At 32.7% G+C, this 24,077-nt stretch overlaps 4 protein-coding genes across 13 annotated transcripts in view; 2 read left to right on the top strand and 2 right to left on the bottom strand.

Moving 5' to 3' along the window:
• The window catches only part of LOC108564096 (protein pangolin, isoforms A/H/I/S), a 72,197-nt gene extending 59,387 nt beyond the window's left edge, over positions 1-12,810 (top strand). For 4 of the 10 annotated variants that reach the window (XM_017923009.1, XM_017923006.1, XM_017923011.1 and 1 more), the window contains exons 5-10: positions 1,378-1,468; positions 1,757-1,996; positions 5,273-5,471; positions 7,037-7,202; positions 9,450-9,519; positions 11,943-12,810. In XM_017923009.1, the coding sequence (XP_017778498.1) occupies positions 1,378-1,468; positions 1,757-1,996; positions 5,273-5,471; positions 7,037-7,202; positions 9,450-9,519; positions 11,943-12,429 (1,253 nt within the window). In that variant the 3' untranslated portion in view covers positions 12,430-12,810. Of the gene's footprint in view, positions 1-1,377; positions 1,469-1,756; positions 1,997-3,973; positions 5,206-5,272; positions 5,472-7,036; positions 7,203-7,918; positions 8,073-9,449; positions 9,524-10,894; positions 11,025-11,942 lie in introns of those variants that run through there. The other 6 variants (XM_017923013.1, XM_017923014.1, XM_017923007.1 and 3 more) reach the window with 6 other exon arrangements.
• Positions 12,811-16,688: 3,878 nt separating this feature from the next.
• LOC108564087 (glutamyl-tRNA(Gln) amidotransferase subunit B, mitochondrial) lies at positions 16,689-18,704 on the bottom strand. Its single transcript, XM_017922994.1, has 8 exons — positions 18,550-18,704; positions 18,232-18,490; positions 17,860-18,175; positions 17,572-17,807; positions 17,333-17,512; positions 17,152-17,282; positions 16,967-17,090; positions 16,689-16,910 (listed from the first exon to the last, which is right to left on the bottom strand). Exons 1-8 carry the CDS (start codon positions 18,618-18,620, stop codon positions 16,689-16,691), a joined length of 1,539 nt encoding a protein of 512 aa, XP_017778483.1. The 5' UTR covers positions 18,621-18,704.
• Positions 18,705-19,457: 753 nt separating this feature from the next.
• LOC108564095 (tether containing UBX domain for GLUT4) lies at positions 19,458-21,387 on the top strand. Its single transcript, XM_017923005.1, has 6 exons — positions 19,458-19,610; positions 19,660-20,057; positions 20,122-20,467; positions 20,519-20,876; positions 20,936-21,113; positions 21,169-21,387. Exons 1-6 carry the CDS (start codon positions 19,530-19,532, stop codon positions 21,365-21,367), a joined length of 1,560 nt encoding a protein of 519 aa, XP_017778494.1. The 5' UTR covers positions 19,458-19,529; the 3' UTR covers positions 21,368-21,387.
• Positions 21,388-21,422: 35 nt separating this feature from the next.
• On the bottom strand, positions 21,423-23,808 carry LOC108564094 (protein ecdysoneless). Its single transcript, XM_017923004.1, has 3 exons — positions 23,468-23,808; positions 23,205-23,410; positions 21,423-23,148 (listed from the first exon to the last, which is right to left on the bottom strand). The coding sequence occupies exons 1-3, from the start codon at positions 23,709-23,711 to the stop codon at positions 21,724-21,726; spliced, it is 1,875 nt and encodes a 624-aa protein (XP_017778493.1). The 5' UTR covers positions 23,712-23,808; the 3' UTR covers positions 21,423-21,723.
• Between the last annotated feature and the right edge of the window lie 269 nt (positions 23,809-24,077).

The following is a 24,077-nucleotide window of genomic DNA, read 5'->3' as shown; positions in this document are numbered from 1 at the left end:
TGTGAAGTTTCTCTCATTAAAAACTAGCATTATTAATAAAAAAAACATAATCCCGATGATGCAATTTCAAATCCAATTTCGGGAACTTTCTCGAAGAATGGAAACTTCGCGCCCGGGAGCAGTTTTATCTACCAGGAAACTTTTCAATGAATACAAGTTTGTTCGCCTTCCCTAACTTTATCCCAGATTAGAAAGAAAGCTCGTTTACCATGGTTAACCAAATTAACGTAACAAATTATACAAGTATTCTCCACGGGAAAAATAAGTATTTGTGTATAAATTCAGTTCCAAGTTTTTTTATGAGCGCTGTACAATAACATGTATTAATAATACATTTCTTTCTAAGAATTATTATTTCTGTTTGATTAATTCCTTTCGATGTTATTCCTTTCGCTTGAATCCAGGCTTTTTATTAATTAATCTGTGCCTCGTCCCCTTTCCTATATTTATTCATTGAAAGAAAGAAAAAAGGCATGATATGAGTAAAAAAGGCTAGTACATTATACTCCGCATATTATTTCTAAATTACAGCTCCCGTGTCGTGAATGCGAGAGTGTGTAGGAAAAAAGCCATTTCAAAGTGAAGCACGCCCACCAGCTTACGTAATCCCATGCAATTTCAGTCGCAAACATGCCATAATGTTGATTGTTAATATTTTTTTCATGAGAAAAAAATAATATGTTCTCGATACTAGGGGTGGTTTATGAATTACTTTTCGATTCTAATTGACAAAAGAAATTGATCACGTATGATTTTCATTATTATATCTAGAGATAGCCTTCGATTTTATTTATCAAATTCCAACTTGTATTCCCTTTACAGTAAGATTTTTAATTATATTATTGAAGTTGCGACGAAGGGAAATAAAATAATTATTTGCATTTTTAAAACGTTCTGACATCATCTCCATATCGATTGGATGTAGGGACAAAGGTTCGCTCTCATTCCTCCCTTTCAACCCTCTCACAGATGACAATTACACGCAGCTTAAACCCAAACGTTTTATTGTAATGACAGCGGGGAAACATCGGACTTTTATTACATTTGTTATTTGATAGTCTTCCAACGGGGTAGAAAAAGAGGAGCTCGGATAGAGAACATCCTCCGAATTCAATTGCGAATTGATTGTTCACTGGTGAAAAAAAAAGAGAGAAAGGAAAAGGAATTCACCCCACATTCGCATACAACAGTGCTCGTTACATGCGCGTCGATTACATTTAGTAACCTGACGATATTTAAGTTAACATCAGTTGTTAAATATTTATAGAATTGTAGTTTTGGGTAGCTGTATTTGATTAACTTAGTAGTAATTAGAAATATTATTTAGCTTGTTTTTTTTTATTGAATAGTATTAAATGTACTTTGTTATTTTTGTAGGTCTCACACGGCCCCCGATGTATCCATTCAGCACAGGCCAATATCCATATCCAATGCTCAGCCCAGAGATGTCACAGGTGGCGGCTTCGTGGTAAGCCAGTAATATAATTAAAGAATAATATACGTATTAGGGATCTAAATGTTTCGGAGTCTCCACTCTTTTTTTCAATTTGTCACATGAGTGGAGGAACAGGAGGCGTATTGAAATCGAGTGTTTTGGTCGATTTGCGGCCCTAATTGGAACCGCCGCGACGTAACGAATCGCATTAACTCTGCTCAAACTACTTCCTATCTCCTTAATCTGATCTGTGTTCCAGTCTACTATACTTGTGTTTTTGTTGCTGTTGCTATATATTTATGTTTTCTTCTTTTCCAAAAGGCATACACCTACGATGTATCCTCTGTCGCCTGGTGCAGGATTCCGCAGCCCTTACCCGAGTACCTTGCCAATTTCGACGTCCAGCCTGCCGACGGACTTTTACAGGTTTTCGCCGACGGGTCTGATCCCACCTCACCCGGGCCTTTCGCCCCACGGCCCACACTTACCTTCTCATCCTGCAATAGTCACGCCTGGGCCTAAACAGGAACTACCAGATCTCAACCATTCGAGGTATGCAAGGTGTGTATATAGGCTTAATCATTTTACTATTATTAGAATATAAGAGACAACGAAACACGCATTTCTTCTTCACGAGAAGAATAGATTCTTATAAGTTATCTGAGGAGTTATGAGAATTGTCGACTTGTTAATATCGGTTATCATTACTTTAGTGCTCTAAGTGTTGTAATTATAATCAAGCATAAAGTAGCGGGTACTACTGGGTAGTAATCGCATGTATGAAGCAGCCATGCGAGAAATGAGATCCAAGATTGGTTATCGGGTGCGCGGCCATTGGTCAATGGTTGCCTGGGCAACCTCATCTCGCCGTTCTCTCCCGTATCCAACACTCACTCTCCTCTCGAAGGGTTGAAGTTCTTGTTTGGTTTTCATTTGCCCGAGCTATTTGTTCTGCAGCCCGCGTTTTAATGTTTCAGCGGTAAACTGAAAACGCGTTTCCCGCGGGCACGCCGCGTTAATCCCGCACACGATAATGAAAACCGTCTTGATTGGGGCGAAACAGAGCACACATACACACACGTACATACACACATATGTACATCAACAAACCCCTCACACGGTTCGCTCATGCTTTTCCGCCATGGACCATCATCATCATCGCGAAAATATTAATTTTCCAACAACTATACAACGTACAAAAACACATTCATACACATACTGACTGTTTGTCCAATGCTGTCACATGGAGGACTTTAAAATTGCAAAAATAATAATAAACCTCTGTTTGAGAAAATACTAATATCGCAATAACAACTAGTACTACGAAACTTTTTAAATATAAAAATATTATAATAATAATTGCAACCTTTAGAAATATATTATTATCACTGTACCAATGCCAAAAACTATAGTATAATGTTACAAAATAAAATTACAAAAATATTTAAAATATTATTTTATTATATTGCTGATATATACTTACATAATATATTTATAATAATAATCATTCAACAAAAATAGTTAATAGCTTATTACAATTTAATACCGCACTGTTTGAAACTGCACTAATCTAGAAAACCGAATAAAACGTGAACAACACAAAAAGTCCGTTTTTCATTTTGCTCAATGAAATTGATTGTTTTAAAATTTTATAAATTAATTGCATATGAAAGAAATGTAATTTCAAATAATTTGCTGGATGAACAAATCAAAATCATATACATGTTATTTTATTACTTTTTATTTCAACAATTAAAATGTATCATAAATTTGATGTAATCAAATCAAAAATATAATGTAAGCGTTTATATAATTTTTGTAATGGGTTCTCTCAATAATCTGTGTTGATGTTTGGTGTAAAATGTTATTATTGAATAATACTGAAACGTTTGCTCGTCAATTTAAAACCGTTTATTAATTATTGATCATATTTAATGATGATAGTAATTTATTTGTGGCACGTAGATATATGTAAAAATAATTTGTAATGAATTTAATCGAGTTGCGTATGGAATGTGATTGCGTTTTCTGGTGGTGAAACATTTATAGCGTTTGCGGAACGCGAGGCTCCCTCTGTGTTGTGGAAGCCAGTCATAGGGGTTGCGGCCTTCTGTCATTCTTATCGTTCGCTGTAAAACTGGCTCTCACCCTCGGAGCGCGCGCGACCCTAATCAATAATTCTCTTTGATAAGATAGCTGTGCGCGGGGCTCTCCCAGTAATGATATGCATTTTTTATTTCGGATTTCAAATTACACATTACCCTCGATGCTACAATATTATGATGCCCATAGAACCATCTCCCGCCAAGGCCGTACGACCCACCCTTATGATGGTGCCTTAAATAATTGATTGGCGTCGCCGGGATAAATCGCTTATTTTTATTTAAATAATTCAAGTTATTTTAACATTTTTTCTGTCAACGATATTTATTAGTTTTTTTTTTGGAAAATTATATTTTTGTTGGAAATTATATTTTTCGCGAACCGCGAGGGGGTGGCGGTGGTGAGGTTGGAAATGAATTATTGATTTGGGGTGTTATTATGTTGTATAAATGTAGGAGTAGAGCCAATCCATCAAATAAGAGCTCACGTAACAAACGTTCCGCCGCTATCTCTATCGCACTGCAATTGAAACAGACATATTCCGAATGCGCTATTTCAACATTTCAATGCGTGCATCCCTAATCTGTGTGTCCGCGCGTTTGTCCGTTCTCTCCGCGCTCGACGTCGAATTCTCTCTCCTCTCCTCCGTTTTGCTTCGCGAATTAAAATATATACGTGCGATTTGGTGGTGGACAACGACGAGGCCAGAGGTGTTTGCTTAGGACGACAAATCGGTGCAATCGTGTGTGGTCGTTCCCTTGATGGGAACCACGTGTTCTCTGTCTGTTTCCATCTAATCTTAACAAAGGACAGGGCACAGCCATTCATATTGATTTTCTCGTGATAAACGACGAATAAAAAACTTGTTGAATCTCCTGTCCTGGTGATAGCTTTATGCATCCCCCTGCACGCGACCCAAGAAAACTCCGCTCCCGGCCATCAACGCGCTCTGTTCTCTCCTCTCTCGTCACCCCGAATCCTTTGCCCAAATAAGGTATAATGGATGAACCTTTGAATTTAACAATAAAAAAACGGCCGGTCGCGATCGTCGCCCCATCATCAGTGGTTGATTTCTATCAGAACACGATAGTACACAAAACAGTGAACCGTGATAAAGCTCCGACGGACAAGCCCGAGGACATCCCGCAGGACCTCTCGCTGAAGCACCTGAAGAGCGAGTTCGACGAGCCTACGCCGACAGATAAACAGAACAACAACAAATTCAATAACCACGAGGAGCTCCGCAAGTACCTATCCAAGGACGAGGTAGTAAAAAACAACAGCTACAACAAGAACTCCTTTACCGAGAATATACACGACCTTAAGACGAACATCTTCAAAGACATATATAAAATGAACGACTTCTACGAGAAGAACCTTGCCTCCCCAGACAACATATACTCAATGATAAACCATTTGGCTGAGCACAAATTCCTTACCGCTTGGTACATGAACTCTGTTCTGAATATGAATCTGCCGTATTTGAATTTAAACAAGCAGCCGTCGTCTTTCGACGTGAATTCCACGAACAGCGCGGCCAACAACAGCATCTTGAACAACCTTCTCAACAAGAAACCATCAACCGACGTAAATTTCGACACTCTCATAAAAAACGAAATGCGCCCCGAAAAAACAACAACCACCACCACAACAATCTCCTCTGATAGGTTCTCATTAATTCGTAGAAAAAAGGAATTGTTTCGAATCGACCTTATGCCTTCTTATTTGTTTTAGAACTCAAGTCGACCAGAAGAACAACGTTGGTGACGGGAAGAACAATCAGGATAGCAACAATGCGGCAGACAAAAAGAAGCCCCACATCAAGAAACCCCTAAACGCCTTCATGCTTTATATGAAGGAGATGCGTGCCAAAGTTGTAGCCGAATGTACGTTAAAGGAGAGTGCCGCTATTAATCAGATCCTTGGAAGAAAGGTATGTACAACACCCGAAAATCCAAGTCAATACATGGCGCGAATGAGTGAGTGAATGACGAATATTACGCAAAGAAAAATTACTGAGAAATTAAAACTTTTTCAATATAATTCATTAAGAAATAAAACATTCAATTGATAATATTTATTATATAATTACGAAAATTGATTTGATTAGATTTTCTATTAAATAATCTAAAAATATTAATATAAAACGAGAGCATTTAGTAATTTTCCTTTTTGTAAAAGAGACATAAATAAATAATATTTCTATATACACTAAATATCAACCGATTACAAAATATATTGCTATAATTTTCTATCAATTTTCATTGTTGGTATATTTATGAAGTAAACATGGTTGCCTAAGAGGAAATGCTTCTATGGAAATTATTCAACGTACTCTTCATAGGCGCTTAACTTATTGTAAAGTCATATTAATGTTTATTTATTAAAAAACAATATAGTATTACCGCAACTATCATATTTGTGAAAGTATTGAAATTTAATTTCTTTTCATTATTGTCAAAGTACACTGACAACAGAAAATGGAGGATGCGCTGGGTAATAAACGCATTATCAATCGAAATAAATTACTTAAATAAAAAATATTTGATCATTTCATTAATTACTTTACTTTATAATTATTATTACAGACGCGATACTATGACTATTTAAAGAAAAAAAGTATCGCTAAAAAAAATCAATGTTTAGACATTTTATACATTGTTGCATTTTAATAACTCTAGTTGGCAGAGTTGCCTGCTCTGATATAGAAATATTACGTATTGTTGTTCCTTGAATGATTGCAAAAAAAAAAACTTAAATTCATTATACTTAATTATGTTTTATGTCGCGTTTGGAATCATAAAAATAATGTGTAGCCTGGAAGCGGCTCATTAAATTGGAATTAATAACGGCAATTACGTTTTCCTTCGATTACTACATTAAAAGAGCGTGTGAATATTGATAATAAAGCTCATCTTGTTCGGGCTCTAATTGAAGCTGTAATGCATTATTAAATCCGATTTATAACCGAATGCAAATAAATTAATTAATCGAACTGCATCATTTTATTTGACATTGATTGATTTCTGGGTAAGTAAAATCAAGTGATGTCTATATATTATATATATTTGTGTTTTACTGAATTAATATAATTAATATTTCAATTGGACTTAAAAAATAATAAATTATTGCATTTAGTTTCACTACTACTGTAGTTCACTGGTCACATATTACATATCAAATTATTCATTTTTTTTTCTGATGTGAGTACAATTTGATAAGTTCATAAATAATGTGTTTTTTCTTTAGCAATGTAATGTTTTTATATAAATGTACCAGTACGGTCGTGTATTTTTTTCAATGATCTGATTCGTCAGTGCGTCGAAAGCAGGACCGTATAGAGAAGATGCCGGCTATTATTAATTATATGATTCCAAAGCTGCGTTCCAATTTGTTTATTGTGTACGAATGACTGTGAGATTGTGGTTGTTCCTTTAGTGTTAGGTTATTTTTTTATTTACTGTGTTGTGGCGTGGATATAACTGTATGGTTGTGCAGTGGCACTCTCTGAGTCGGGAGGAGCAGGCCAAGTATTACGAGAAGGCAAGGCAGGAGCGCCAACTGCACATGCAGCTGTACCCAGGCTGGAGCGCTCGAGACAATTACGGTTACGGCACCAAGAAGAAGAAGCGAAAGAAAGAGCGTACGCCCGTCGAGTCGGGAGGTATATTAATTCAAACAAAAACAAACAAACAAAAAGTATTCGCGCACCCTAATTTATTAACAAACTCGTACTAGTTACTACCTACTGATTTTTTTTATTTTGGAAATTCTCTTTTATCATTTGGTTTTCTTTTTCGTACTTATATACATATATCATATTCAGCTCCGGGAACTAACTATATATACACTGGCCAGTTGTTTTTCTTTAATATTTTTTTTTAATTAATTATTACTTTTGGTTGTCTTTTGCTAACAAGTTTGCTTGTGTGTGTGTAGTTCGGGCCCCCCGGGGGTGGTGGCAGCTTTTGCGGAGCGTTTCACTACACTCTTCTCTGCTGTTCCACCTTTGCTGCTGTGATATATATTCTGTACATTATTATTATTATTATAAAATTCTGAATCTTAATTTTTGGACTTCATCAATATTACTACTACAACTATTATTTATGATTTTTTGGGACACGATTTTTGTTGTTGTTGTTAATACTGGTGATGACGATGATGATGATAATAATAATAATATCTAACTGACACACGATCAAATGATGAATGATGAAGATGACGACGACGAGGACGACATGACAGTACGTGCATACGCGCGCAGAATGGGTCGGCCGAGGCTGTGGCAGGTCGTGGCGTTAAGCGGCTTCTCTTGGTGCCTGCCGATGCCTGCGATTGGCTTACCTTTACCTGTAAAAAAATAATAAATTTGTTTAGTGGCACGCGCTGGGCCGCGAGGAGCAGGCCAAGTATTACGAACTGGCGCGCCGTGAGCGACAGCTGCACATGCAGCTCTACCCCGACTGGTCGTCCCGTGCTAACGCCACGCGTGGCAAGAAGAGGAAGCGCAAACAAGACCCTGCCGATGGAGGTAGCCATCATCCCCTAGAAATACTTGCGATTCTCTCTATCTTGCATGCTTGGGTATCTCTATATATATATCGCATATCAATTAATATAAATATATACATTTAGATATATATTTGTCATTACGAGAATATATATACAAATACAACCACATTATATTATATAATACTCTATTACATAATATATTATTATTATTATATTATTATTTACTCGGTCGGCCGGCCAGGACCTATTCTGCGCGAGCAGACACTCACTCGTATGCACGTTGTTGTCGGGCAGTCTCCTCAATAGCTTGCATGTATATCTCAAAATAAAATCTCTTGGTCCCAGTAGTTTATATCTTTTCTCTATATTTCGATTAGTACATTTCCATATTAGTTAATCGCATGCATCTCTCTTTCAAAGTAGTAGCAACCACGTAGTTTGTTTTGTACCGAGCTTTGTTGATTCTGCTGATGTTACTTCCTCTGTATACACAGAACTGTAATCAGCTTAAATGCGACGTCGTTTGCAACGCTTCCACCGATGGTCATTCGTTGTGCTCGATTAACTATTCTCTATTCTCGACACGGAAGCGGTGCAAGCGACTCTGAGCCACGTAATAGACTTCCAAATTTTATTAAAAAATAAATTTTACATTCAATGTTGGGCTGCATAAAAGAAATAACTCTTTTTTTCATCTTTGTAATTTAATTGTATAAAAAGATAATTTAATGCAGCAATAAATGATCTTTTATGCAGGCTAGCATTGTTTTATATAATTATACACTTTTATTATGTATACTAAACATGCATCACAGTTTAATCATATCAGTTTTAATGAATTGTATACATCAAGTAAATAAGATACTACTACTTGGCAATTTAATTGCAATTGTGTTTGGATTAATTAAATTAAGGTATATAATATGTTTAGAAAGCTACAACTAAACTTTAAAAAATATATGAACTATGAGATACTTGCTAAATAATACATGTATTTGGAAAACATGGACAAGTACTTGTAGCAATTTAAATATTACAAGTAATTTTCAATATTATTCACATGAATTGGCAAATATCACGTAGTTTGTAGTCTCCTTAAAAGTATTGTAAATTTAAAAAATAACTCCAAACATATTGTTTTACTATTGAAAAGAATATTAATTCAATTTTTAAAGAATTTGTCTACATTTAACGTTTCAACGTTTTATTTTAAGTTTAAAAAGCAATTATTTTATGTCTGTATTTTATTTCATTGAAATTCGCGAGATAATAAGATTTGGAATGTCTTCTGCATGAATTATAGTAGTTTTTGTTTTGTTTCATTATGTAGTCTCATTTCACATCAAGCTTTAGCTTGTCGACGATATCTAATATGTGTTTTTGGGCGTTTCCGTAGGTAACAGCATGAAAAAATGCAGAGCCCGTTATGGCTTGGACCAACAGAGTCAGTGGTGTAAACCTTGCAGGTAAATATTGACAAATACTTGATATTATTTACTTAATTATTACCTCCCCAACACCATATCATTGTTTACTTATCAAAATGTGTTTATTGCTTATATACAAAAATCGGTTGATCTCAACATGCAATATTTCGCACAAATAGAGATTTTTTAACTCTAAAAATAAAATGATTTTTTTTAAATTTAGTGATTAAAATTAAATATGTTGACTGAAATTAAAATAGAAAAAAATATTTTGCTTTTAAAAGTAAAATAAATTTTTCATAAAGTGGGATTAAATTATCGTTTGCTCATTAAATAATTCAATAAAATGAAAAATTCGTATATAGAATCAAATCGGTTTTTTTGTATATAAGCAAGAATTTTATTTTCATTTATTCATGAATCACCCCTGCATGTTGTTTATACATAATATAACGTTTTATTTTTTATATTATATTTTTTTTGTTATATAACTTGAATGAGTTTTTCGTTTCGTTTATTTATTTCTTATTTGATTTTCGTTCAGTTTCGTTTACTCTATTCTTCTAAAGGATTGTGCACCAAATATCACATGATTATTTACTTGGCTTAGATATTTCGTTTTCTTTTTAGTTTTGGTGCTATATCCAATCTTAATTGAAAATTAAAATGAGCAGAGATTTAGTTCATTTGAATTTTGATACGAGGGAAATACGAGGTTAGCGGAGGGCTCACCCGACATACCTCCAAAAGCAAGCTCATATTTTCAATCGTCGTTCACTATTTGGTGTATCTTATCTATGTGGAAAGACTGCGATTTATTTGTTTATTTTTATATTTATTTATTTATGACATTATTTCTTACTGTTTCCCTGTCATTGATCATAACGATCATTACGAGAGCGGTAGGAGACACGTGAATTTTCTTTGTTTATTTGTTCTTTTATCTCTTCCATTATTATTATTTAATACTTATCCTTACGTATAATTATTATTAGTATATATGCTCATTTGCGTATATTGTGTAATCAGAAAATGTGTCTTCCCACACAGAGAAGGACCCGAAATTTTGATAAAAGAAATAGTCAATGCACTTTTACATTGCTGTTGTATTAAGTTTTGTTATTTTTGCTGTTACTTTTTTTGTAAACGATACAATTGTTAAGTGAGTTACAAGGGGGCATCGGTTTAAAATACGAGTTAATTAAAAAAAAATATATAAAAATCTAGTGACACATTTTCTGATTTGTTTCTTTCTGAATTTTTATATGCACATGTTTATAATTTTATTTTTCTTTCTTTTATTATTATTATGATTTTTTCTCTGATTTTCTTTTTATGTGTTTCTTTGTAATCATTTTATTATTTTGTGTAAGTATTCTTGTGCCCCATTGTACATAATAACGATTGTTATTAGCCCCGAGAACAGTTCGCTGAGTGGTGGAAGTTCGGGAGTTCACGCTAGTCTCCTGCATTCTGCAGGGGGTCCTGCGTCTACTCAGTCGCCTCAGGAACCAACATACGTCAACCTATAGGCTGCGGCGGTGGTTAGTGCAACAGCAGTGTTTGGTGTTTTTGTTTAAACAAATTTGATTTCCTTTTTTCGTTACATACATATTTTTAATTTTATTTTTTTGTTCATTTTACGAACGACTTTTTTGATATACGAATGCCAAAATTTGTTGTTTTATTTTCTTTATTTAAAATTTGAACTCATAATTTACCTTTCGTGTTGTCCGTTGCCAGCTCACTTTTTCTTTGTTGTTCAAAACTTCCGAGTATAACACGAGAGGGCGACTATTTACTACATGCATGACTGTAAATACCCGTTTTTTATTTATCTTAGCTACACTTACTACACGAGTTTTACTTACTTTTCTTTTGTTTCTGCATGGTACTCTTTGCTTTCTCAAGCTTATGTCTGAATTTCTAGTCACGAAGATCTCAATCCATGATTTTCTGTACTACCGAATACAGAAATAAACAAACAAAAAACCTGCACCTCTTCAATCCGTAAATCTGTATTAGCAATCGTTGCTGTTACGTATTTAAATTTTCAACATTTTTTACGGTGTGAGAGATGCAGGTAGACCATTCTGTCATATTTAAGACGTGGGAATGTAAAAATGCAATACTTGAATAATTCGCTAATTCAAAAATGTTAGAAACTCTATTACGATAAAGCTATTTTATTCTTTACAATATCGTTTTATCGTTTTCGATTATATCTGTTTAGCTTTCCAAATTTTGAGGACAACGAAATTTTTACTAGGCATACACGAAATTTTTAAAAGCATGTTTAGATATTGATGTTGTTTAAGGTAAAAGCCTCAAGGCAGATACTTTATTTAACTTTTGTGGTGTGTTCGATACGTTGTTGTTTTTGTTTATATTTATTTTGTTTGGTTGTTCATTGTTATTCGAGTTCTCGCAGCTACCTAACGTTTATATTTGAAATGTTTCAGGCGCAAGAAAAAATGTATAAGATATATGGAGGCGGGAGATACGAATGATGGCAATCAGTCGGACGACAATTTGGGCAGCTGTGGCAGTATGGGGGATGCACACACCCCTCCGGAGGACGACGCGGAGAGTCTGAACCAGTCGATGTCCAGTCCTGGTGGACTGTCGGCGCTGAGCAGTCTTACGAGTCCTGGGGGAGTAGTCCTTCCGAGTCCTTCGACGTCAGTCGCCAGTCCTTCGGTATCCGTGGCGAGTCCTTACATGCTGCAGAGCCCTCTGACGCCCCACGAAGCCTTCGACGTGAAGCTGCCGCCGCCGCCGCAACAACAGCAGCACCTACAACACCCACCTAGGAACCCGGTGGGCACGAATCCCCACGATATAAACAATCCACTCAGTGTGAACCAACTGACAGGACAGTGCGTGAAAAATGAGCCCCCCGATTCGGGCCCAAAAGACCCGACGAGATCAATCATTAGTGTCACATAGCCCACCCCAATACTCAGGACCACTTTCACAATTACCAACTGTACCTACTGTAAAGACGATGTCGAAAACGACGAAGATGGTGAACACGTTGAGAAGAGAAGATATGAGAACGCAAAACAACTAAAAGCACACGCGTATCCAAAAAAATATAACAACATCAATTACAACAACAGCGACAGCAACAACACCGACATCACATGCTACATTAATTTAATTTTGGATCGTATAACATTTGCTTTTATAATCAAAGACCGCCCAAAAAATAAGAGAATCCAAACTATTCTCTTATTCTTTAGACATTCGACAAACAAGTATTGATGATTCATTAATTGCAATTGTGATTATAGAAGAAGACTGAGAGCCAAAAAAAAATACATTAGAGCTAATGTTAGAAATATAAATTATATTTCAAATTTTAAAAAAAACATATTTTTAGCAAATTGATATAGCGGTGTAAAAATTAAATTAATGTGAATTGTAATATACTCTGTATATTTTTTTATATATATCTGTTGGTTTTTATAAACAAAACAAAAATATGATGAAATAATATTGATAATGAATGAATTAATGCTGTCCTTGTGTGCATTCGAAAATGAAAATCAATTTTAACAGTGAGAATGGAGGATAATAACATATAAAGGACCTTTAGCGCAACATTTCTATAATATTGTCACTATGATTTTTCTTCTATTATTCTATAATTTAGTGACGAAGTGCGGTGATCTCAATTATATTAAATGATTCACAAGAAAATAAAAGAAAGACTACATTTAGTGCCGCGCTTGTTCTCTAAATAATAATTATATTTTTTTTATATAAAAATATATTATATATCGTAAATATATTATGTAAACAAAAAATGTCATTTGCCAAAATATTTTATAGTTATTTATGTGAGAGAAAAAGGCGCTGTTTTTTTCGTTTTATTTTATTAATCTTGGATGAACCGAAATCCAATAGGCTATTCATTATATCCGTGTTTTCTGTTTGATAGTTTAAAAGTTCCTTGTGCCACACTCAAACAATTACGTAATATTCGATTAAACCTATAGGGATTCTCTTTATTTGAGTTCTCTTTACTAGAAGCAATAACAATAAGTCAAATAGTACCAAAACTTAGCATCAGCACTTACAATAATACCTGTTCGATTATTATTTTATTCACGCTATATTTTTTAATTTGTTTGTATATTGAGGAAGCGAGGAAGAAATATGTAATTATATACCATGTACATAAAAGAAGTGAAGATTAAAAACGAAAGAAAAGGAAAAAATAAGAAAGATTATATATTTAAGGAAAGAATAAGAATCAAGTGCAAGAACGCGAGAAGGATGGATAATTAATGTTTAAGGGAAAATTCTTTTATTTTATTTGTAATGTTCATTTTCAAAGTATTTAGCGGCCAATTTCTAGAGTTTCCTTTATTGTCTTCAAGGCCCGCTAACGAAACATAAACTTAATAAATTAAAGAAAAATAACAAAAAAAAATAAATATTTAAATGTATGTATATGTAAAGTTTGCTCAGTTCTTGTTTTTTCTTTTATAAATAAGTAAAGACGAATCTATATAGATAATAAATTGGCTAACCGATTCAGATTTTTTTCTCTTTTTATGTACAGTAAATATATATCTATATATATTTTTTGTAGATACAGATACGCAGTTGGTATATGAATTTTGTTTTATTTTGTTTTTTTTTGTGTATTTAAATCGCGCGAAACATGAGAGCAACTAGTGTTCAAACTATATTTTTATTATTTCATTTACTGTTAAAGTAAACATGTGATATTTTATACTATATTTAATTATGTAACATTATTACTATTTTGTTTTTTTTATATATATGTTTTTTTATTATATTATTTTTTGGCTCCCCTCAGGATTGTACGCATTTAGCTTGTTTCGGTAATGTCCGCTCTCTTCCTCAGATCAAAAGCAGGAAAGCGGATGCTATCGATTCTAATCCAATCAAACATTGTGTTTCAAAACACCTCAGCGAAAAACGGAAATCGAGTCTATGTATAATTTTAATTCTAACACGAACACGTCTGATAAGTGCCATATTTTATAATTTATTAATATTAATTTTCCACTGCGATTTTTTTTTCTTTACTTTTGTTCTTCATTATTGAAACACAATTTTTGTTAAAAGCATTTACTGACTGTTTAGATTAGAGATACCTTTTAATTATTATTAATTATTATTTTTTGTTTGGATAAGTGCAATGTGTTTAATATTTTTTCTGTGAGAGATTTTCTTATTTTTGTTTTTTTTTTTTGTGAAATCGAATATTATTTTTTTAGCGGAGCTGCTTAAATGATTTTTTGAATTGATTTTAAATATCCAAATCGGTTATGGAAAATGTTTAAAAACAAATTGAAAAGTTATAAACAAAAACATATCGGACTACGCTATTTTTGGATTTGGCAAAAAAATGTTATTTCATTTATTACAAATACTTGCAGAAAAGATTAATAAAAATGGTTTGTACAAGAATCAATAACTCTTATGTTATTTATAAAATGATTAGATCACGCGTTTAGTCCGTTGAATTATGTACATTTTAAAATAGCAGCATTTTGAATGGTCTGCATATTTTTTATTATTTTTTTACTTTATTTCTGATTGTACCAATATAGAGAGTAAATAATGATTATACATATATAAATAAATCAATTAGATATAATTATATTTAGATGTTAATATTGTCTTTGTAAGTAGAGATTTGTTCGTATCATCGTTAGGATAGGGAAATATTCAATACAGAAAGAAAACCTCAATATAAAAAGAAAAAATAAACTTCAAACGATTGTTTTGTTCTTAACTTTCATACACAACTATTCCTTATAACGAATAAAATTATAAATGATATCCTATATCCATTTTTTATGTCATTTGCAGCATTATATTTTATTAGAATGAAATAATTCACAAAAACTAGGTACGTAATAATTTGAACAACTGTTCAATAAGGATACACAAGTCTCATGTCATTTCAACAATGCATATTTGGGTTAGTTTAAAAAATAATCTTTCATGTCTGACTTTTTGGCTATCTCCAAATATCTTATAGCATAGACAGTTTTAGACACCTAAATCAATGAATACAGCTAATCTATTCTGTTGCATTTTCTTCCTCCTCCCTTTGAAATACATATAGCATCATATAATAAATTATAGTAATATCTTAGATAATAATCAATCAAAGTACATTCACTACTTAACCGTTATACTAATTCTATTACGTTATAAAAAGATATATTTTTCCAGATAAAAGTTTTAAATTAAATATATGCAAATTATACCAATATCAAACAAGATAATAGTTTATACATTTCCAAAGGGATTAAGATGAATGTTTTTTTCGTCGGAATTTTGAAGGGGGGTCCATGAAAAAATCAGTGCCGAAACTACAATTTGGACTTTCTAGCCCTCTGAGAACCGACAATCCGCCCCCCGTCATCAATTTGTTAACTGTTCATCCTGAACAGAAGAGATGCAGATCTGTTGTGTCCTGTCCGTAGTCAGCTCACCTAGTTGAGAAATTTTCCTTTGCCGAATTCAGTATGGATTCAATAGCATCCATCGCACTTTTCGAATCCGAAAAGATCACTACCTTCCTTTACCTTTAATTATCTAATAGACTTCTTTTTGAAAATTGATAAACCTATAGAATGAAAGTTAATTGAATTAAGAAAGCATATATTTTCTTTATTCTATAATATGCAAACATAGTAGGAAAATGTGAATCACGTTGAATCAGTCACGATTTTTCTCCAAAATTGATTTGTTTATAACGACATTAAATGGAAATGATTTTTGATATTTTGAAAATTTAGTTGTCTTGGATTATAAAACCATTTGAAATCTATATAGCCGATATTAAAGGAGAATTTGGTATCTAAAATCTAATTTGAAACGTGTTAATTTGCCAAATTTTTCAATTGCAGACGTTCTTAAAAATACGTCAAATTAACAAAGTAATATTTTTAGATTATCCTAATTCTTAATTATAATTACGAAAATCAAGAAATCGATTAAATATATAAAAACGCGATGATTTAAGATTACTAACTATTTTTGCACCTTAAATAAAAAGTATTGCTAAAAAAAAATCAACTACAAGCATCGTGAATCAGGTTTAGACATTAATTAAGAAATGACAACACAAAACTCATATAATAAAATCAATTCAAGGGACTTTTAAAAAACGAACCTAGAAAATAACTTTTAACAAATATATTCATAAATAATTACATTTTACTCAACAACTTTTTCATGATCTCTGGAACCAAAGCCATATTGATCATTTGCTTTGAATTATTAGCAACCTTACCCATCAGTGAATTGAACACTTTCGTTTTGCCTTTCTTATATTGTTCGACTATATCCTTGTTTTCATTCAAAATATTCGTGCATATCTTTTCAATCTGTGCAACATCTGATATTTGAATCCAATTATTCTTCTCGATAATCTAAATACCAGAAAATAATAAAATTTAATGTAATTACGATAATATAAATTTACTACCTCTGCGGGACTTTTCAAATCGCCCGTTATGACCTCGTTAATGATTAATTTTGCAGTGTTTTTATTAATTTGATTATCATTAATTAATGATGCTATCTCACTGAAAGTCTTGCCATCAACTAAACTGCAAATGAAATAAGTTAAAATATACTTATTTATACATTTTAATAACTGTCTGTACTTACATATTTTCTAAATCCATGTTATTTTTATTTACTATTGTTAATAACTCGTTTATCAATAGATTTGCTAAAAGCTGATAATTTGTTGACCCTTTCACAGCCTCTTCAAACATATTTAATAATATTGGGTTGTTCTTGAAACTAAGAAATGATTATGTTGAATTATTAAAAATTATTAATTTACCACAAGAATAATTGACTGTTGTAATTGCAATCCGAAATCGTCTATTAAACGTGTACGAGTTCCACTAGGTAATTCAGGAATTTGTTTTTCTATTTCATCGACATTTACGCAACCATTCTTAATGGGTCCTATAGCAACATGCAATGGTGGTAAATTTGGTTCTGGCATGTATCTATAATCCTAACACAAATAAATAAGATCATTACACAGTGCAGTGTATATATAATTATTTAACAAACTTGCTGTTGTTCTTTGTCACGCATTGGAAGCGTAGTCTTCGAAGTGGCCTCCCATGCCCTAGTCTCATTAACAATTCGTCCACCACTTTCTAATACTTTGATTTGCCTTTTAATTTCATACTTTATTGCACCAGCTACTCCTCTAATTGAACCAATATTTTTAACTTCTGTCCGTACTCCCAAAGGTTCTCCAGGTTTATGAATTGATATGTTAGCATCCACTCTGAGTGCTCCCTCTAAAATAAATTTAATAATATTAACTTATCTTCTATAACATGTAACATTTACCTTCCATTTTACATGAGCAAGTGCCTATTCTCTGTAAGATTATAACCAATTCCTTTATCAAAGCTGCAGCCTCTTCTCCATCACTCAAATCAGGATCAAAAACCAATTCCATTAAAGGTGCCCCTGCCCTATTAAGATCCACCAGACTTCTATCATCTTCATGTAAACTTTTTCCACTGTCTTGCTCCAATTGAATCTGTTTAATCTTAGCATTTACTGTATATGGTTTTTTATGGATACCAGGGGTGAACACTTGAAATTCCAAATTACCTTCTAAAGCTAATGGTGCACGTTGTTGTGTAATTTGATAACCTGCCTTTATAAAAAAAATGATTACAGATTTATTTATGAATTTTGAAAACCAATACTCACTGGTATGTCAGCATAAAAGTAATGTTTCCTATCAAACATAGAAACAGGACTAACTTTACAATTTAAAGCTATTGCAGTTTTGATACCAGCTTCTACACATTTCTTATTTAGAACAGGCAGAGTGCCTGGTATTGAACAATCAAATAAGGAAACATTGTTGTTAACAGGACTGGCAAATTCATTTGAGGATCCAGAGAACAGTTTGCTATTTGAACTGATCTGTGCATGCACTTCTAAACCAACAACACTTTTCCATTTACTAAAAAATAATTAATTAAAAGTCAAATAATTTAAAAGTTTTTGTTAACAATAATTTACTTAGAAACTTGTTTACTATATTGTCTATTACTATACACTATATTTCGTTTAATTAAATGAATCCAATACATTGTTAAATCCTTTTAGAATAATATAGGTTATGTGTACCGATATTTACATCTTTCTAAGTTCGTAGGTTATCGTTCAAATTAAAATTGGTTGCAATTGAAATTTGTTGGTAATATGCAAAGTACTAATAATGGAAATTTAATAAATTATTTCACAAACAACAATAGTAGTAGGTTATTAATTTCCTTTAGTTACATAACGTTATATTTTTCATGGACACAAAATATATATTGTATCTTTATTTAATACAACATTCAATACAATTCAATATCAATGTTCAATAATATAGACCGGTGGTCCGCCAACTACTTGTATTATGTTGACATTTTTTGTTGTTTGCAGATTAATTTTAATATACAGTGGAACCTCGTTTAACGAGCATGATCTGTTCCAAAATTTCCGGATTTTTACTCGTATAGTGAAACAATTTTCCCCATATAAACTAATTTAATACGCATTCTATTTTGCGAGTCATTTTTCTTACAATTTATTTTGCTCGTTAAGCAAAATGCTCATTATGCCAGGTGCTCATTAAGCGAGGATCTACTATATTGGCAATTTTTGTTTTTATTGTATTCTGGTTTTATTTTATTTTTTACATTTGTTGCATTTATAGGCTGATATAGGCAACCACTTTTTTAATTTTTTTTAGTCGATTTTATATGCAACCAGATTAACTTCATTTATTTATGTTTAATTTAATTTTACAGTAATAGGAAAATAAATAATCTTTGATTAATTGTAAGCCAAACACAACAAATGTAAACTTTAATAATGCATCTAGAATTATAAGAAAATAAATTTTAAGTTGACACTTGTCACTATTTTAAGGTTGTTTTAATATTGGTTGGTCATTGTTTAAAAATATTCTAGTGTATAAATCAGATGCTTTAATAAAATTATACTATAGAATGGCAACGAATTTAGTGGTTTTGGCTCCAAATGGGAGAAGACAACCAGTAAAAGTTACACCAAATACAACTATCTTACAGGTTCTAGTATATTAGTTTTAGAAAAAGAAAATTCATTTTATATTTTTAGATAATTGAGGAGGCTTGTTCAAAACAGGGTTTCAATCCAGAAGAATATGATATCAAACATCATAGAAAGATATTGGATACAACAACAATTGTTAGATTTTCTGGTTTGCCCAATAATGCACTATTAGAATTAACTGAAGCTCAAACTGTAAGAAAAGAAACTGAGGTTGTTTTGGGCCTCCAAATGGAAGATGGTAGCAGAGTAATGGGCAACTTCTTCCCTACAAACAATCTGTGGGATGTACTAAGCAAACTATGTCCAAATATTTTAATATCTGGTAAAGAGTTTGTAATAATTTATATGAGGCAAGAATTGTATGGTGATCAGAAGTTAAAGGAGACAGATCTAAAATCACTTGGTATAACTGGTGGCAGAGCTATGCTAAGAATAATTCAACGGTAAGTAATAAGTTAATCTAAACAATTAATACAAAGTAAACAATTAATTATTATTTGTTATTAGTTCCCCAGAGCAGTTAAAAACTCAAGCCAATATCTCTTCACCTTTACCTTCTAAACCCACAGAAGAGAAACCCTATATCAGGCAGATTCAAAGAATTCCAAGTCCTGAGAGACCATCTCAGGATGTACCAAAGCCTGATGAAGGTAGTACAACCCAAAAAGAGGAGTATAAAGAAACTAATGAAGATGAATCGAAGCCACCTCAGATGCAGAAAAAAGTTGCTAACATTAATCCAATAAGCTTTATTAAACTGGAAAAACGTAAAGCTACACATGGATTGAAAACTAAAAATCAATCTCAGCAAAATGCAAAAACTCTTAAGCATTCAGCTGAAGACTTCATTTTTGTAAGATGAATGTTTCTTTTATTGAATTGAAAAATAATTTTAATATTTTAGTTGGGAGAACGTAATGCCATGTTATTTTCTTTGGAAACTGCAAAGACTGTTAGAAGCGATGATTTGCCTGACGATTTCTTCGAGTTATCTATTTCAGATATCAAAAGTTTATTCAAAGATATAAAGAAGCAGAGGTTGGAATTGAATGATAATCCATTAATGACTTCAGCTATGCGAGAATTAGAAGAATCTAAAAAACAGTTACGTCAATTAAATCATTATAAGAGGGCTATTATAAGAATTCAGTTTCCTAGTCATCACGTCTTGCAGGGTATCTTTACACCTATCGAAACCATTGAAGACGTTATGAATTTTGTTAAAGATTATCTTGAGGATACGGCCCTAGATTTTTATTTGTGTAGGTATTATTTGCGTTTAACATATGGAATATTTGTCAATGTATTATATTTTATGTAGTTACCACCCCTCCAAAGGAAGTTTTAACAAAGTCATCCAGATTAATCGAAATTAATTGCGTTCCCGGTGCTTTGTTACACTTTGGTTCTGATGTGAAACGTGATACTTACATAAAAAGTGATCTGCTGACTAAGTTAACTAGTCCTTCTATTGCTTCATGCGCCGCGAATACATTTAGGTAATTTATCAATAGTTTACAAATAAGACATAATTTGTAAATAACTTCTCTGTAGGGATGAAAACACAAGGATGATTCAAGATGAACCAGAAGAAGATATCGACTTGAAAGAACTGATTGCTATGGACACTACTGATGTGAATGTTGGCGCTAGCACTAGCGCTAAAGAATACGAGGATTACGACAACAAATCACCAATTAAGAAAGTTGAGCCCACCGAAAAAGTTCCGAAATGGTTCAAACAAGCTAAATAAGCATTTTTGTTTTAAATATGATTATACTTATATAAAAAGAAAAACAGAGTTAATATCTCTTTTGTTACTGTTTATTTTACTCATAATATATAGAAGGTAAACAAACATAGTCTTCAATTATTTGATTTAATCGTAATTAAAGGTATAAAAAATATAAATAATTATGTGGCAGTAAATGATAATTCGCTACAGTGATAATCATTTTTTATATAGATAGGAAGAACGAAGAATATCGTAGTTTCTAAAGTAGATGATATTGAGCTGTCAGAAGAAAATTAGCTTAACAATATTTAAAGATATATAGAGTAATCGAAACTTAAGCACCATGCAAGATTTTAACAAATTATGAAATCCATTTACTCGGAGTCATTCATTTGCTCCGCCTTTTCCAAATGAACGCCCATAGGGCCAAGCATATTGGTAGAAGGTCCGGCCTCCCCCATTTGCGACTTGTAACTCTCTAAAATATTCTTTAGTGCATTCATATCTATATCAACCGGCTTAAAGCTTTCAATGTCTTCGAAATCTTCAACTTTTTTAGTCTCAAAGCTTTTTCCAATAGTTGTTGTGGATAATTCTTGATCCATCTGCTTCATATACTCTTGCATTTTATTTTTCAACTCTCCATAATCCATGGGCGGTTCTTCCTCTTTCCCGTAATCATCCATATCCGAATCTGAATCAAGATCCCAGCTATCGTCTTCTGGTATAACAAAATTAAGAATATTCTGTACTGCACAAGAGAATGAATTTGCATCAAAGTTAACTTTGTTATCGTTAACTTTTTTAGTTCTGGGCGGTCTAATTGGAATTTCTTCTTTGGGAAATTCTGCACCATCAACATCGGATATATGATTCAAGAACTTGTTAATTTTCTGAGTAAAGTTACTAGCATCTTCGCCGCTCCTAACATGCAATGCTTTCTTTTGGCCATATTGTTCCAATAGCATCTTATCTAATTCTTCTGGAGAGATGTTAAGCCATTCTTCGTCATCGTCTACTGGCAATTTAGATTCTAGCTTCTTCAGATCTTCCAGATTATAATCCAAATTCTTACTTAAATCTAAAATTTCTTGGCCTACGGCCGGCGTATAATGCATCGAATCACCATTGTTAATGTAATACTCTTTGGCTTTATTTAATAAGTTGTTATACTCCTGAGAGTGCTCCAACAAATCTCGAAAGTAATCTTTCTTCTGCAAATTATCTAAGTAATTGTGCCAACCCTTGTCTCCTTCAATGTCTTTGCTAGGCTTAGCCTGAGAGATTAAGATTTCAAAGCCGCACGCAACTTTGACACCTAAGCTTTGCGATTTATGTTTTGGATCAGAGACTGGTACCAAATTCCAACCGGTTTTTCTCTCCGGATTGTATTTACTATGAGTTAACATAGCGTAAAGACATTTTGTGAACGTAACATTGCAATAAATTCGATTTTCAGGAGGGAAATATTTCATAGCTTTGCAAGCTTTCAGGTCGACGCTATCGCGATTGCAGAATGCAAGTACAGCTGGCGCTATTAAATTCGGCTTGTGTTGAAGAATTGCAGCTAAGCCAATTGGCAGATAAATATTTGTTCGGTGAAGATTTTCTAATATCTTCTCTGGATATTCTTTTATTTTGTTAAGTATGGCCTGTTGGATTTGTGGAGATGCCACAGTTAATGATGGATTGTTACGAATTTCTTTTAAAGCATTTGCAACTTGTACATCTGAATAATCTTCCTCAGCACATTCTTCTTCAGGTGCAAGAATGTGAATCAAACCTTTGTATAAATAAACCTGTAATTAATGACTCATTAATCTCAGGGTTAACACATTAATGGTATATGACTCACTCTTTTCTCACAATTCTCTGGCCTAGCCCAAGGAGGCAAATGATCTGCAGCTTCAATCAACAAGAATTCACCATCTGCATCTGTGACCCTTACAATTAATCCATCAATTTCTTTGGTTAGCTGCATAAGTAGATAAATAATGAACCACTCATCTTCAATGTTATCCCCATAGTGTGTTATACCATACAAATGGGAAGGCAATAGTTCTGTAATCATAAGAATAATTTAATTCAGTAATATTAGTTGATTATAAGTTATTTTACCTCTGTCTTCCTCATTAGCTAGAATATTTGAAATAGCAGTCCTAGCAGACAAAACAAACTCATCTCTATGCCAAATGTATTTATTGACAAACTTTTTTATTATCTGTTTAGCTTCTCTAAGTACACTACTAATCATTATTTCCTCTTCTTTGTTATCATTTAAAACACTTGGTTTCGGAAACAAGTAGTATTCTACAAAATCGTCCTCCCGCACAGACTCCAACACATTCTTATACCCTGCCATGTCCACTTTAATTGATTAAAAGAGGATGATAATTAAACGAACAACTTTAATATAAATCAATCAACTTCAATTACAAAAGCATGTTGACACTTAACTGTCACACACTGTACAATGCAGCAATATATGACATTTAAATTTTCTTAGGGACTTTTCGATTATTTTTTCCATAAGTTGCTCAACCTGATTGTTTGAAATCCGTTACAAAAATAATATTTATTATATTTTAAAATTTTACACTAATTATCAGTACATTTGTTTCTATTAATTTGTATGAAATAAATATAAAAAATAATAACAATTTGTATAACTATTGCATTTATGACATCTGTATTCAACAGGTAGAATTGAGAGGGGGGTTATCTACCT

This window comes from Nicrophorus vespilloides, unplaced genomic scaffold, assembly GCF_001412225.1.
Source record: "Nicrophorus vespilloides isolate i.1.1-1 unplaced genomic scaffold, Nicve_v1.0, whole genome shotgun sequence".
Taxonomy (NCBI): Eukaryota; Metazoa; Arthropoda; class Insecta; order Coleoptera; family Silphidae; genus Nicrophorus; species Nicrophorus vespilloides.
Note: the sequence above shows the minus strand (reverse complement) of the source record. Positions and strands in the feature narration are given on the sequence as shown.